The sequence below is a fragment of the Strigops habroptila genome, chromosome Z (genome assembly GCF_004027225.2).
Source record: "Strigops habroptila isolate Jane chromosome Z, bStrHab1.2.pri, whole genome shotgun sequence".
NCBI classification, from domain to species: Eukaryota; Metazoa; Chordata; class Aves; order Psittaciformes; family Psittacidae; genus Strigops; species Strigops habroptila.
This window is the reverse complement of record NC_044302.2, coordinates 88473523-88489931: the sequence shown is the minus strand read 5'-3', so window position 1 is coordinate 88489931 and position 16409 is coordinate 88473523. Positions and strand designations below refer to the sequence as shown.

The window sequence follows — 16409 nt, the reverse complement described above, 5'->3', positions numbered from 1 at the left end:
CTCCTCGTGCGCCGGCCCAGGGAGGGCTGCAGCAGCTGGATCAGAGCCTCCTCATCCAGCCCAGAGAAGCGCAGGCTGGAGATGACGAGGCTCTGCGCTGCCGGCACTGCCTGGGCATCCTCCACCAGCTGCCCCAGCTCCCGCTGCAGCCAGGGCAGCAGGGGATCGAGGACAGTGGGGTGGACGCGGAAGATGAACGCCCAGACGTACGCGTAGAAGCCGCCCAATGCATCCATGCGCAGGTGTCCCGCGGCTGCTGGCTGGGGTGCTGCAGGGCGGTGGAGGCCTTGGGCGGCTGCGTGTGCCGGCGCCCCTGCTGTCAGGTGGACGACAGGCGATGCTGCTGCAGGTGGTGGCAGGACATGTTCTTCAAAGTTGTCGTCCGCCCGCACCGAGTGCACGATGGACGTCACCCTCCTCTTGCAGAGGGGGCACTCGGGCTTGCTGTGAGCCCACCGCGCGATGCAGGGGTAGCAGAACTGGTGGAGGCACGGCAGTACGTAGCTGGCCTCCTCCCAGCTGTCCAGGCATATTGGACAGCGGTCCTCCAGCTCCGTGGCCATGCTCTCCACAGGCTGCGGTGGGCCGGGGGGAGCAGGCGGTGTCGAGGCGCTCCCTCTCCCTGGCGCTGCAGCAGCGGGTGTCACGCTGGAAGAAAGGCCACAGTCAGTCATTTGCTGCTCCAGGGAGGGCTGGAACAAGTGTCCAGGCTCCTCGGGAGGGAAACCCTCCCGGCTGCCCAGGGTGAGGTTTCTGGGCACAGCTCACCTCTGCTGCTGCGAGCGCTCCTGCACGCTGCCCCAGCTGCCTGAACCAGACAGGCCGGGTAAAATCCTCCGGTGGCTCTGGGGTCGGGCTCTGAGAGTTGCAGTGAAGAACTCCCCGAGCACAACCTCAGCTCCAGGAACAGCCTCGCTCAACACTCCAACCTCACGAACTCGCTCAGCTGGAGTGCGGGCACAGCCGATGGGTGAGACACGGCACCCGCCTATAAGCCATCAGGGACACGAGGTCACAATCCATCGCTCGGGAGCGTCGTGTTCCGTCACTTGGGATGTCACGCTCCATCCCTCGGTGACATCAGAACCCGTCGCTCGGTAACACCGCTGTCCATCGCTTGGTTGGATGTTCACATGTGTGCCTGGCGTCACTGCAACGCCACTGTCCGCCTACCTCCCATCTCTTGTTTGTGCCCGGCATCAGTGCTTCACGCCGGTCAGCGAGGCCTCAGCCACCTCATCCTGGGTCAACGTGAGGTTGCTCTGGCTGTGGCTCTGGCTGACGCTCCCAGGCACATGCGGCAAGAGGGTCCTTTCGATAACGCCTCGTGCCTCCCTTGGAGGTGTCAGGACAAAGTCCCACAGGCTCTCCCCACACCCCGGCACTGCTGGCAGCCCTCTGGGCTCCCCGGCTTCCTGCCACAGTGGGTCACGGGCAGCAGTCGGCTCTCGGGGATCTTGTTCTACCCAGAGGAGAATCCCAGCGTATGGCTGCCTCCAGCCTCAAGCGCGGGGTGTCCGTCTGCCTGCCAAAGGTGGCTGCACCACACACACCCCATGCAGACATGGCAGGACACGGGCCCTTTCCCAGAAGGGCTTTCTTCAAGATCCACTCAATGACCTTTACAGGTCTCTTCCTGGGAGGGAGGGAGAGAGGAAGGGAGGAAGGCAGGAAGGCAGGAAGGCAGGAAGGCAGGCAGGCAGGCAGGAAGTCAGGCAGGAAGGCAGGCAGGAAGGGAGGCAGGAAGGGAGGCAGGAAGGGAGGCAGGAAGGGAGGCAGGCAGGAAGGAAGGAAGGAGATTCACTAAATGATCACTGTAGCTAACAGAGTGATTATTAAATCTTCTGTGTGAAACTCTTTACATTTTGTGCTGTAAAACTGAAAAACAAAGTCACGTATAAACTACACACATTGAAACAATTCCACATCTTGGTGGGCTAAAATGGTAAGTCAGTCTAGTTCCGTTGCTCGGTAGGATCATTGAACTCTGTAGTAGGGAGCTCTTGATATGCAACCCTGAATGGAGATCTGCATCACTTCTGCAGAGTGCATGCCGTGCAAGTAAGGTCACGCTGTATGGGGCTTTTAGCAACCAGATCTAGTTGAAGATGTTCCTGCACATTGCAGGGGGTTTGGACTAAATGCCCTTCAAGTGTGTCCTCCAACCCAAACCATTGTATGGTTCTATTCCATGATCTAAAGAGTCTACAACCAAAAAACGGGATGGCAAATACAAAGCAGACTTCAAAACAAAATTAGGAGGAGGAATGTGAGTTGGTTAAAGAAAATGGTATGTACCAACTTTCTCCTTTTGCAAAGTTCCAGGTTCTGTGTGCCCCAAACACTATTAGGGAATAGTCATGAAAGACTGTGAAAGTCCTTCCAACATCTTCAATGTCCTTTTTATCAACAGCATTCTTACACCTTGTTTCTGCATTTCCTTCCCCCAAACTTACCTAATAGTTTTCATCTCCAGACATCTACTGTTACCTGAATTCTTTACAAACAAGTTTTCTTTACAAGTAAAGCCCTTGGAAACCCGTATAGCTAGCAAGTGTCAGCAAACTACCACGTTTTGTATCTCCAATCTTGTCTGGAGAGTGGTTTCTAGAATTTATCATTAATACGTTTGTGCATCGCAGCGTATGCATTAACATCTACTGGCTGTGATGATGTGACTATCATCTGGAACAAAGGCTGAGCCCAATATGGTTTTCACAAGCCTTTTAGGACAAGGTTTCTGAGTCACTGTCTTGCCCTGACAAGCTTTCTCTTCCTTCACACAGCTGGCTATGATCACAAGGAGGCTTTTGTATTTGGCTAAAACAGGATTTTTCAGGTTTTTCCACCAGGAACAGAAGCTAATCTCTGATGATTTCCTTGAGACTTTGAGCATAGCCAGTGTTTCACGCTTTGGACTTGGCTCTTTGAAGGTACTTGCCCTTTTCTTTTGGAGATGGTCATTCCTAGGACAGTTTTGCAGTCTGTCTGCTCCTGTGGGACAAGCTGATGCAGATTCTGAGGACTGCTAAAAATACACAGCCAGTTTTGATCTTTGAGCCTACAGAAACTGTCAATTCTATCCTGGTGTGTGTGTAATTCTTTTACAGGCCTTCTTTGAACCGTATTTCTTGACTTTTGCGAAGATGCAGTTTCACTCAGAAACACGCAATTTTATTATTTTTTTTTTTAACTATTATTGGGTGGCAGTAGGTAACTGCTGGAAGTTGACACACTTTTGACTTCCATGAAAAAGTCAAATTTATTCACTACAAAAAGAAAAAAAACTGCTGGTGGGAAAGTCACCGTGAGTGCATCTGTTCAGACTACCACAACTAGTTGATGGCCACTGAACATATGGGAAATTTTTCTACCAATATCTGGGGGCTGCCAGAAGAGCTCTAACACAGCAGCATTGCAGCAACATTTTTCTTTACCTCAGTAAGAACTTGTCCTTAGTGTCTTATACTGGTGTCTGATTTCCCTAACAAAAGTCTGTATTTCATTTACCACTGCACAACTTCTTGTACCTCTATCAATCATTCAAAATCTTAAGATTATTCTGAACTATTGTACAAGTAAACTGGGATTAAAATACCAGGGTAGTACATGCGCACATGTACAGTTGTATTGGTACACAACAATAATAGCACTTTGTAAATCAACAGAAATCAGCAGAAACTAACTTTTATTAAACCAGTTTATCACAAAATGTTGTTACAAAAATAACTTCATCCATAATGATGTTAAATATTAAATACAAAGGCAAACCAGTCGTTTAGTGCTCTTAAAATAGAATAAAACTTTTTACGTATAAGCAGCTGACCCAGAAGTTCTTGTTTGAGACTGCTGGTCTGCATTTACCAACAATATTTAGTTCTTGTGACTTGAAGACATACAGAAAGCAAACTACACGTTAAAGAATTGAATTTCATGTAGGCAAGACTGAAAGCAGTGAGAATTTCTGTGCTGCTTAAGAAGAAAACCAATGCAAGCCTCAATCCATTTTAAGTAGAACAATGAAACCAAACTCCAACAACTGTTCAGAAACCAAACTCCAACAACTGCTGAGAAATTTTGTTCACTTGTCTTCCACATCTGCTACCATAGCCTCAATTGCATCCCAGTCCAGTTTGCTGAGGATACTTCCTGTGCTTTCAGAAACACCATCGGTGTCCACAGTGCCATGAAGAGAGAAACTCACAGGATGCAATGCAGAGGCCTATTGGAGGAAAAGAAGATTAGCTGAATCACTGCATATCATTTACGGACAAGGCCTCTGTATAGCCAGTGAAAACAATCCCGTTCTTTTCAGAAATGTCCTACACAAGTTATGTATCTGCATTTATGTGTAGGGCCTACAAGAAATCTGGAAAGGGACTTTGTACCAGGGCATATAGGGATAGGACAAGGGGTAATGGCTTTAAACTGAAAGAAGGGAGATTTAGATTAGAGATTAGGAAGAAATTCTTTGCTCTGAGGGTGGTGAGGCACTGGTAGACGTTGCCCAGAGAAGCTGTGGCTGCCCCATTCCTCGCAGTGTTCAAGGCCAGGCTGGATGGGACTTTGAGCAACCTGGTCTAGTGGAGTGTGTCACTGTCCATGGCAGGGGATTGGAACTACGTGATCTTTAAGGTCTCTTCCACTCCCAATCATTCTGTGATTATTCCGCGACAAATGCAATTTATTTTTCTGTTTATGCACTCCCATAGACAACATGCCTATCCAATTGTTACAAAGAACATTCATTTTCAAGGCTCAAAAGAATGACTTTGCTTGTAAAGACAAAATGTAGTTCTCTTGAATCACCGCCATTTATATCCATCTCCATCTACCCCATCCACAGGTTTTGAATAGAGATCCACGTTTTAAATAAAGCAGAAGTAAACAAAGTATTAAATGGCAAGTATCAAATAATTCCCAGAACAAGTAGACATTCTACCTGAAACAAGGAGTCATGAGTATCTTGAAGTATTCTTTGGATATCGTCAGGCACAGTCCAAGGGCTTACTATGTCTCGATCAGTCTCTTGATCAACATCTTCTGTCTGAACTGCAGTGGCAAGATGTGGATGCTTTTGTTTTGATGTTCTGCTGACTCTGTACTCAGCAGCTGAGGAGAAAACAAGCCAACCATAGCACTGTAACATTTCTTGCTGTTTACTTCTGAATGTCTTGAAACTTCTTCAAGAACAGAAGCTCCGAGTTCTAAGAACTGAAGCTGTGTGAAAACACATGAAAACCACCACGATCTGTTGTCTTGAACTGATGCCCCATGCTCTGAACTGTCTTCCCAGGGGAGAACACGAAGTGGCATAGGAGTATGCACGGTGCATGCAGCATGCAGGCCCTGCAGTGCAGTCCCCAAAAAGGGATATTTGCTACATTATTTGATAGAGAAATAAAACTGTATAAATCCTGGATTAGAGCCTCTTAGAAGACACAGAACTTTAGTGATACCCTTAGCAGTGATGGTATATACTGGAGGATCTCATACAAGAAGGTGATGTGAAACCAGAGAAAGGTCAACCTGCATTTAGAGTTTAGAAAGAGAATATATGGAAAGCAGGAGAATGACTTTCTACACTTGTAGAGGTGATTCAGGAATAATGCCTATCCGCTTACTATTGCTCCTCTCCCTTTCCTGCATTGCCAACTCAAATAAATTGACATTTGACTAGTCAAACAGGATCTCTACTATGCCACTGGTGTAATTCTGGTGTAACGGACAATGGAATTCACCCACAGTATTTCCTAAGTTTCAGACCGATTCTCTCCTCATCCTTTTTCTGTTCGATCAGAAATTCTGCTTTTGTTATCAAATCTCACATCTCTTGAACAATATGATTAGGAGTAAACATTTATGTGAACAAATTTTTGTGGATCCAGACCTACAGAGATAGGCACAGGGAAGAAAGATCACTAAAATCTAAAGATTTTTTAAAAAAATACGGTTATAGATTTTTCCACTCTATGACAAAATAACATCTTAAATATATACTTTACAGAGGGATAACAAAGACAATTCCAACTTTAAAGAGCTCACACAGTAAGCAGTGCTAGAAAGGTAAAAGAGAGGCAGAATACTTGCGACTGTATTGCTAACTTTCTCTGTGAGTTTCAGCTGAAAGAAAGAAAAGACCTCTGTCCCTCATGACTTCGTAATGCCTGTTTCAGGATTCTAAAGTAATAATGTATCTGAAGTCTACGTTGCATAAATTCTACCCAGGATGTTTTCTGAAATGTGTTCGGTGTCTTATTTTTCCCCTGTCCTATGTAGATGAACAGCACTATGTCATGGCTCTTTGTAACTTACAGTGTCTAGAATTAACAGGACAGTTTGCAGCATTTCTCATTCTTCCTCTGGAAGCACTTTTCCGGAGTGTACAAGCTTTCCCTGGAAAGACAGTGTTTCCTCTTATCAAGTTCATTAGATCAAAAATACACAAAAGATGCTTCAGAATATTCATCTGTGATCTTGATTCCTGGATTACACAGTACTCTCACTAGGGTAAATTAAGCTACTTTGGATTTAGAAAGAGATGATAAGGCAAGGTAACTCATAATTTAACAGACCAATGACAGCACAGTTACAAAAGTCGCAAGACAGGAAACCTCCAGGATTATTAATCTGACTTTCTACATAGGTATTAAAGCTCCTCCCTCCCAAAATCCTGTAGTAATTCGAAGATCATCTTCAGTTTGTACTTTTTAATAAAGTTCTGTACTCACCCCTGGAATGTGTTAAACCAAGAGATGGAGTGAAACGGTGTACTTTTTGCCCAAAGCTGGGTTTGGCAGCAATTCTGCTCCTTTCTGACACAGCAGAACTGTTTGGATGCCCTCTACAACAAGAAAAAAAGAACAAAGCCCAAATACTTACCACTATCTACCACACAGCATTCCTCCACACAACTTAGATCTAACAGGTCTTATTCCAATGAGGCAAAAAGACCACAAAAACCTCCTTCAGCCCACTTAGCTGAGGATCAGCAAAACACACTGCCTGCGGGGCCAGTAAGTCTCACCAGAACCAGAACTGCTGGCAATCACTGCAACAACATACCAAATCAGCTTTACAAAGAGACAGCCCACAAAACTTAGAAGTTACTGCCACTCCTAAGGTGGCTTCCTGCATGACATTCTCTTGCACTTCTGATTCTGGCAGGGCTGATGTACTTAAACTGCCCTCATAAAGTTCTGTCCTGGAACTTTAATTATTAAAAACAGATGCAGAAATACTTATGTCTGGAAGTTACAGGATTATCTGTTCTCCTACTATGCTGGAAAACATAAAATTGTATGTAGAAGAGGAAATAGTATACTGCAGTATACACCTGGCTTACATATGCACATGTGACATTAATGCCATAATTACCAATTTAAAATACTCAAATACCAACATGTCCTCAAAAAGCAGTAAGCACCAAAGTGCAAAAGAAAGAACAAGTCCTAGGTAATGAAAAAAAATTAGAAAGGAAGACAGTAAACTTAAGAGTCCTCTGAACTCAAATTACTCTGTATGCATGGACAGTAGTATTTTTATTTGCTTCTTGCTTGTTACTAGATGCTCTTCAGATCATTAACTATGTTGCTGGCTACAGTCCAGTGCAATTGCTTTTGAGTGGAATGGGTTAGGACATTTATTACTGCTCTGACTCAAGCTGGCTTACTCTGTGCTCTGAAAAGTATTTTTAAGGTTCCCTCCAAGACTGCACTAGTGGTTGGAGGAAATCCACTAGTACAGGAACTTAAGACACCTCTGGTCCAGACAAAGCGTACCTTTGATTCTGCCAGAATATAAAGCTTCTCTCAAGCTAATCGTGTACCAATCAGCTTCAAACTGCAGACCAACTTGAAGTGTGGTAAAGATACCAATACATTAGAGCAGGCTTAACACCTAAAGTTGTTACCTTTTAGCAGATGCCATACACCTTCTCCTGTACTCTTGAGGTGATCTTGTCTTTGACAATATTCTATGTTCATTTGCAGGTAACACCACTGTTTCAGATAACATTTCATTCATCAGTGAAAGCGCTTGTGATATTCTCACGTTGTGATGTTCAGTTAACAGGGCTCTGTGGAGAAAAAAGTATTACATGTTACCTCATGCTGTCACTCATTTAATTGCAGCTGGCTTGTGAGTATTGTAAGGCTACATCCTAATCAGAATAGAACATATTTTTATACTTTCAGAGAAGGTATACTAATTTGTTTAAGCTCATCAGCAAAAAGCTAAAACATTTATTAACTATGGGTTTGGCAGAATGAAGAAGTCAATGCTGGCAGAATTAAAAAAAAAAAAAAATAAAGAAAAAAATCATATCCAGGAAGTGAAAAATAAAGTCAAAGGATGAAACATGTTCTGAGTTTTCCTAAATAATAAAGCGAATATGGATTATTTATGCTTCTGATTGAAATGCCATTTATATCTGAAGTTTCATAGACAGTTAAACTGGAATATTCATATATAAATAAGAATATGACAAGTTACGTTTATAGAAACTTACTTGTGTTTTTCTTCTTTTGTCTTCTGGAAGCATTTAATATCCTTAGAAGTAAGACTAGAATGCTGTGCAAGAAAGAATAATAATCATTAACTTACTATGCATCTCATTCCAATCTCTCACTCTCAGAACGTACACCTATTTGACTTGACAGTTACTGTTTAAGACACTCTCTCAAATGAACAACAACATGAAAGCATATGGTCCTGTGAGGAAATTCAGGTGAGACTGTTTCTATAACTTTTCAGTCGTTAAAAATATACTGAAAGTTTGCAGTCACACCTTCCATTGCTCACTGACATTCCAAAGGAGATGTCTTCACTGTCACGCTCAAAGTTTCAAATGGCCTCACCTTCAGTTTCCTAAAAATCAGTGGCATTCCTAACAATAACTAATTTAAAAAAAGGGGTGAGGTTGCGCTTTGACCTGAGTTTGCTAGTGTACTATTTTATCTTTTAATGCCTTTTTCTAAAAATAAAATAAATAAAAAAACCCCACCAAAAGCTGAGAATCCATCTAGTGATTTCAGGAGAAAAGCCTATAACAAAAGCATCAAGTATATATGAGTGGGCAAGAGAGAAGAGGGAGAGAAGCAGGACCCATTTTTCCTGAATCACTTCTCTCTATACATGTACAAAAGAGCAGCCAGATTCAACTCTAAAACACTGTTTAACACCAGGGGAAATGCTGTATTTCTTAGATGAGATCTGTTACTCTTTCTAAAGTGAATACAATTCTATTACTTAATAACAGAAAACGTGTGTGTTACATGTTTGCTGCTTGGGAGTTAAAAATAGTAGAGCTTCATCATGAAAGAATTTACAGCATGCCCTGCATTCAGCGGATGAGCAAAAAGAACAGGGACATATTTGCTGTTTCTAGGTCCCATGCCCTGTACTACTGGAGCGTTCCCTGACTCAGCAGTGTCTTTTCTGGTCCCGAAAGGTATCCAGATAACAAATGCATATTTTAAGACTTAATACTGATTAGGAAATTATTTCTGAACTATTTTTGTACCTTTTTTTTTTTTTTTTTAAAGCTTGGGTTACTTTCAGCACAGTGTGAATCAGAAGAGATATGTTAGACCATAAAGGTGTTTTTACAAATTAAACTTAAAACTAAAATGATTTTGACAAGGAAGGCATTGTTTGCTGTATTGAAATCAGCCTTTAATTCTAACATCTCTGCTGACCTTCTGTAACTGCATACACTTATGTCTGTGTGAATGACAAGGATGGCTGCCCTCAGTATCCTATTGCATTTGTAACGGATGTTGGCATCTGAACTTCACTTTTTAAATTCATTGAGGGTTTTGGGGAGGTGTAAGGGCAGATGAAACAAGATGTAAACTCATCTTTACAATCTTTGTAGTTATCCATCCTTGACAAAATACAGCTTTTATCCATTATATGTTACAGCTTTATCCATTAACAGTCAATGGACTACACTTCCTGAATCTAGAGCTGGGGGACAGGTTGTAATTGCCACCTGCAGCCAATTGTCATTACTGCAACCTGGTATATTTGCTTACTGATAGCTTCTGACACAACTGCAGATGGTTCCAATAAAACCAACAATAAAATAGGAAAAAAATCACCGACAACTTTTGTATTTTCTAACCTGAACAATCAGCACTTGTAAAATACAGAACAATTACTCTTCAAGATATCTGTTATTCTTACCCCATTTCTTCTTGGGCTGAATGGATTATGCTCTTTCTGTCTTTGTTCATCCAGTTTCTTCACGTATTCTCTCATTCTCTCTTTTTGCTTTCTTTTCATCCATGCTTGTATCTCTTTCTTCTCTTTTTCTGTTTTTCGAGAATGTCCAGCAGCAGAATCATGAACCCTGAGAGCAGACGTAAATGGGAAATAATCTAGCTCATACTTTAAACCACAAACAATTGCAGCCTCACATGATAATAATAAAAATACTGCAATCCCTCTACAATTCTAACTCAGCTGAAAGCATAAGTAATGAAAAATGGAGAAATTTTCTTCTGCAAAATTTAACTTCATCAAATCCTGGCACACAAGTAATTTCCAAGATGTTTCCTAAAATTTTTGTCAACTACATTCAGATAATAGGACCAAAGCTTTAAATGTGGACCATCTGTTTTTGTCTTTATAGGATTAATGGGACAAAAAACCTGCAAGTCATTGTGCTTTGATCTTTTTTTTAAGCGCATATGGTATAAGTATCTAAAAAGAAAAAGAGACCAGTGAGATTGTCATCCTTTTTGTTCCCTCCCATCAACATGGGAGGGAACATATGAGCTTCTTCACATGTCTATCGTACAATGTAATTTTAAAAACACTAACTTAGAATATTAACAACAGAAAAGCACAGGCAGTAAGAAATGCTAACATAACTGCATCCTCAGAGCTCTTCAGAAATATTTACTAATTCACCTTGCATTAGTCTTTAAAGTAAGCAGCTGGGTAATAAATGTTTTCTTCACTGAAAAACTGAAAGCACTGACCCAAAAATTTAAGAGATTTTTCCAAGAGAAGTGTTTCAATTATAGATGTCTCATTTTTAAACTTCTCTCATTTTCAAGACTGGCAGGCACTAATAATTCCAGAAACAACAGAAGATATGAGTGTAGAAAAATAAGGTATCTTTAGTAGTTGTAGTTCAACTGAAAGCTTATGGATTGAAGCATTAAAGCCCTCAAGGAATTACAACTTTGACACATTTGAATGTGATTTTCTTTATGTCACCTGAAGTGCCATTATCATAACTGTTTACAGTCATATGTAAAAATAACTAGGTGAAACCGAGTTGTGTTTAGGTCTTTGGTCAAGTTTGATTAAATACAACTTGAACACATTTCTGAAATTTTCAGTAATTTTGAAAATATTCATATATTTGCACAAAGCAGTCCAGCTATTAACATTTAAATGTTATGTAGTCATTACTAATGTGTTTGGAATTCCCAAAGGATTGCAAGGATGTATTGATCTGTGCAGAGATTTAGATTTGAAGCTCTTGAGCTCCTTTTACAATCTCAATAAATGTTAGAACAAGTAAACCAGAGCACTACATTCTACTTAAATGAGTCACTAGAACATCCTGAAACAGGTATCTTAAACTGGTGTGAACTGTTGCACTAATGCAACAGATTGTTTGGCATCCTAAACAGCTGTATTTTGGTCTTGTAAGCAACTGATACCACAAACAATAGTAGGAAACCACTGTAATTTCAACCTATCTCAGGAAAGAACACAGCTGATTTTGTAACTGACAGTCAGGAAGGTGTAGAAACCTCCAGCAGGGAGGAGAGCGTGACAAGCTGGAGACTGGGGTTGGAAGCTTCTGAAGCTGCTTTGCCACTTACAGGAAATTTCTATTTTATCTTTTAGAAGGTTCCAATCCCCTTGGCTGAACTGAATCTGCTGTGTATATAGAGCTGTGCTCTAGCCTAAACCTGGTAAAAGATGAACAAGCAAGTAGGAAGGAAAGAATTTCAAAACCAAAATAATAAAAACATAATTAGTACATGTGATAATAATAGCCTGTAAAATAGCGGCTATTAAACAGTTTTAATACTAGTCCCATGAACATCAAGTCAAATCACACGCTTGTTTCTATTGTTTACAGAGTGTGAACTATGAGAACAACCACCAGGGTTAAAATGATTTAACTAACATATAAGAAAAAGAAGCCATGGTTTACCTGGAGATTTTCTCAGCTTGTATTTTTGTAAAGCCCAGCTCCAGCAGAGAGACATCACCTTTTACTACAAGATCAGTAATGATATCAGTAACACCACTCAGACCAGTAATTTGCAGGGGATCTTCCAAAGGGCTTAAAGTTAGAGGAAAAAAAATTGTTACAAATTTAAAGTAGAACATGCCTGTAAGAATAACAAGCGAAAGTCTTTCCTTTCATGCTTAACAGGAGAATATTCATGTTGTTTTAAGAGAAGTCTTTGGCCTGAATATTCTTTCCCCTACATCTCACTATGCTAGTGCATACGAGCAACAGCTGGGTATGCATGTAGATGCATTGTCTAAAAAAGTTACCAGCCATCACCTTAGCTTTGCTGTCATCCTGTACACTTCAGCCAACAATGTAGCCCCGCAGTGTGAATGGGACAGAATGAATAAGACCTGACTAACATCAGGGGTACTGCAGCAAAGGGGGCTTTACCATCCAGAAACATGGCCTCATCCAGAGCTGAACTGCCTGACCTCCACTGGGGTGTGTGAACATGGCTGGCCCAGAGGAGGCTGAGCTTGGCAGCCCAGAAGACCAGGCGCATCCGGAGGGTGCTTCAGTCTGTTGCTTTACCCTGTTCATATGGTAACACTTCAAGAACTTTCTGGTGATAGCTGGCCATAGTAGATGGCTACTAGCAGCAACTACAGATCCATGTTCGAAAACTAGTATTTTGCACATAAATGAAATAACAAATGCACACAGACAATAGCAGCATCTACATTAACAGCTCTGTTACTTGTAACTAGAAAGCAACTTTGAACGCTTCTGCAGCATTTGCATGAAGTAAATCTAACAGGCACTAGAGAAGTCAGAGTAAATGCCTGAAATTAATTACTACAAATGCTTCCATTCCATTGGAAATGAATGCCCAGGTTTTTACGTAAGTGATGGTTCCACCCTGACAGTCCCCTTTTTGGTAGGAGTTTAAAGTAAACAAGATTTCAACAAAACCAGTATCAAAATACATACCTATCACGTAGATCTTTGCCTGAAACAGAAACAGCCTTTATTAATAAAAGTCTTGCACTTATAGACAAACTAGTAACACAAGTTAAGCAGCCCATAGGATAAAATACAGAAATATATCAACCTGAACATGCTGACATTAAAAATAAATTACTATCGAACAGAAGTTTAATGACCCAAGAGAGCATGTCATCAACTGCCAGGTTAATAATGAGTCTTCAGAGAACACGAACAGCTCCCTGACTGACATGGATAGTTTCGTTAGGAAGATAAGATTCACTCTTGTCAGTCTTCTGCCACAATCAAACTAAGTTTATCAGTTCCAATTGATTGGAAATTATATGCTCCAATTAATTATACTGCATTTTATGGTAAATTAACAACTGCCACTTACTTGAAGAAACCAGGCTGCAAACTCCCGGAATTCAGGAAGTGCAGCTGAAGAGCAGTATGGATGTCTTGGAAGGAAGAGCACTATTATCCTTCCTAACTCAAACTCCACTATCAAAAACTTATAGTTGCAACTCAGTATCACCTACAGTATTTTAGCTTGCAAGTAACAAGTTTATACTTAGAGAGAAAACTGTAAGTGTATACTGTTTATAAAATTTATCTGGGCATGCATGCCATTTGAGATTCACTTCTGCTGTATGCAGATATAGAAGCCATGTTTTAACACCTTTTAAGATGGACTGCTGCAAACATGACTGGAAAATGTATGTTCACCTATACAAAGTACATATCATTTAGAACTTAAATGTAAGCAAAAATGTAAGCAAATGTGCAGACAAAATTAGACACACTACATTTTTAAACACAGGCAAAAGGTTGCTTGCATAGTGATTTTTCCTCCTCCTTTTAATGCTACTGCAGTCTTCATAACTGCAAAAACCAATTCACTGTCAGTTTGCAAAATGAGATGAGACCTCATACAATAATGCTTTAGGACACAACTAGTAGCTACTGTATAGTGATATAAAACAATTTATTTGCTGATGTCGGTTGGATTTAATTGAGATCTCACCTGTCTAGATATAGGAGGAAGATAGAAGGATGACAAGAGATGATAAAGACAGCTTTGTGAGGAAGCTATGAGTGTTCTGTGGCACAGTGCTTGTTTATATTCAGGTAGACTTAAGAAATAATTACAAATCAACATAGTGATGGGTGTCAGAAATAGACCCGAAGTTATTAATTTTCCTTCAATGATGGTGGATTTGTGTGCAAGTATAATTCACTGCTGAACTGTTTTAAAAGCTTAGTGATACTGTTCTGTCATGGAACATATGAACTCCCTATCAATATACATCCATGAAGCCATTCTAAAAGACTGACAACTGCCTTTTATGAGCTCATTGGCATTGCGTATAACAGAATGAGAAAGTATTACATTGGGAAAAAAAGCTTTACTTATTTTTAAAAGGAGAAAAAGGCAAAAATAAACATTGAAGATTATACCAGAAGATGACTTTGTGCTACTGGGAAAGTTAGAAGCAGAAGCTGCAGAGGCAGGGGAGTGTGCTTCCGATGCAGCATAATTGGGTACAGGATATTTCAGGTTTAAGCCCTCCTTGTCATGACCTGTAACATCAAGCCCCTTGAATAATGTTCTGATTTTGTCAAAAAGAAAAAACCAAACCCCAAACCAAACAGTAATTAGTGTAAACCAATGGAAAAACACCCCAAAACAACCAACCAAAAAAAAACCAAAAACCCAAACCCCCCCCCCGCCAAAACCCCCAAAACCCAAACAATAAAACCCCATCACAATGCATAAACTATTACTCATATTTGTTAGTGGCGTATTTAGTTGATCTTAACAACCTGAACCAAGATCAATTATGCCTCACTGTGACAGGGCACTACCAGAGCTGTGATGCATGCACCAGTCCCATACATGGGAACAAAAGACTAAAATCTCAGTTGCTCTGTGTGAGGCTAATGAACATCTTAAATACCATCCTACATATAATCACAGCCATGAGTCAGTTCGACCACTTGGCTTTGTATTAACTTCATAAGTAGATTAGACTATGTTTTGGTATGAATGTAAAATGGACCTCACGTAGGTACCCCTAGTATGCTCCTTCTTGGCACAGAACAGGAGCTATAAGAAAATAGGTACTATACAGTCAATTGTTACACAAACAATACACTATTCAATACGTCAGCTCTATCAATTCAGCTTCTGTAAGCTTTTATTAAAATCAGAGATTTTACAACTAAATATCCACTGAAGATTCATGAAGTTTCTTTATATACACAACGAAAACTGAGGATAACTTTCATATACTTTAATATCAATAAGCAAAGCACTTATAAGCACCATGTTTTGACTTTATGATACAATAGAAATATGTACTTATCTTTAAAATCCTTTAACCAAGTCCTGAATTATGGTTTTGGAAAACATCAGTGTACACAGACATTTTCAAATTCTTTTTTTTTTGTTGAAGCAGTACCCATAATAATCATATTCTCTACCTTTGATTTTATTTCTTTCTCTCAAATTTCTGATTTTTGGTGCGTATTTCAATGACACCTTTTGGGACTGCATTAAACTTAAGTGGTAATTAAAAGTTAATCAACTTTAATATTCAATCGCAAGTTTACTATCCTTCTGTTAACGGAACACATACCATCTTTGTTGGTTCTAGCATCTTCAGAGAATGAAGGACGAGCACCAAGGTCTGAATTGGCAGCCATTTCAAAATCTTCAATCATTTTCACTAGCTATAAATGAAACCCAAAAACTAAGTAATCATACCTTTTTTGGGGTATTTCTGAGACTTACGCCTCAGATATTCACGCAAAGTTTGCTTTAAATGCATTTTTTTTCCTCAGAATCTTATACACAATTTAATGGAGTATCATATTTTGGTTCAAAACAAAGAAAATTGTTTAGGAATCAAAATACCTCAAGTAGATTCACTTCAACTAAAAATTTTAACCTGGATCCTTACTCTTTCTCTTCACGAGTCTGAATAAACCCAGTGCTTTCAGCCTGTCTTTATATCAGAGGCGCTCCAGCCCTATGATCGTATTCTTGGCCCTCCTCTGGACTTACTTGAGCAGCTCCGTATCTCTCTTGTTTTGGGGGCCCCAGAGCTGAATGTAGTACTGCAGGTGGGGTCTCATTTTATGACATAAATAGGAACAGGCTCCAGAAACAGTTACATAATATTCTGCAGAGGCACAAAGGCAGAAATCT

General features: G+C 40.6%; 1 protein-coding gene across 1 annotated transcript in view; it reads right to left on the bottom strand.

Moving 5' to 3' along the window:
- Positions 1 to 3671: 3671 nt before the first annotated feature.
- Positions 3672 to 16409, bottom strand: part of CPLANE1 (ciliogenesis and planar polarity effector 1) — a 60181-nt gene continuing 47443 nt past the window's right edge. The window contains exons 43-53 of the mRNA XM_030512486.1: positions 15838 to 15931; positions 14657 to 14788; positions 13202 to 13220; positions 12185 to 12316; positions 10189 to 10354; positions 8510 to 8571; positions 7913 to 8077; positions 6732 to 6844; positions 6316 to 6396; positions 4943 to 5112; positions 3672 to 4222 (exon numbers count right to left, since the gene is read on the bottom strand). Coding sequence (XP_030368346.1) covers positions 4082 to 4222; positions 4943 to 5112; positions 6316 to 6396; positions 6732 to 6844; positions 7913 to 8077; positions 8510 to 8571; positions 10189 to 10354; positions 12185 to 12316; positions 13202 to 13220; positions 14657 to 14788; positions 15838 to 15931 — 1275 coding nt within the window. The 3' untranslated portion in view covers positions 3672 to 4081. The remainder of the gene's footprint in view (positions 4223 to 4942; positions 5113 to 6315; positions 6397 to 6731; positions 6845 to 7912; positions 8078 to 8509; positions 8572 to 10188; positions 10355 to 12184; positions 12317 to 13201; positions 13221 to 14656; positions 14789 to 15837; positions 15932 to 16409) is intronic.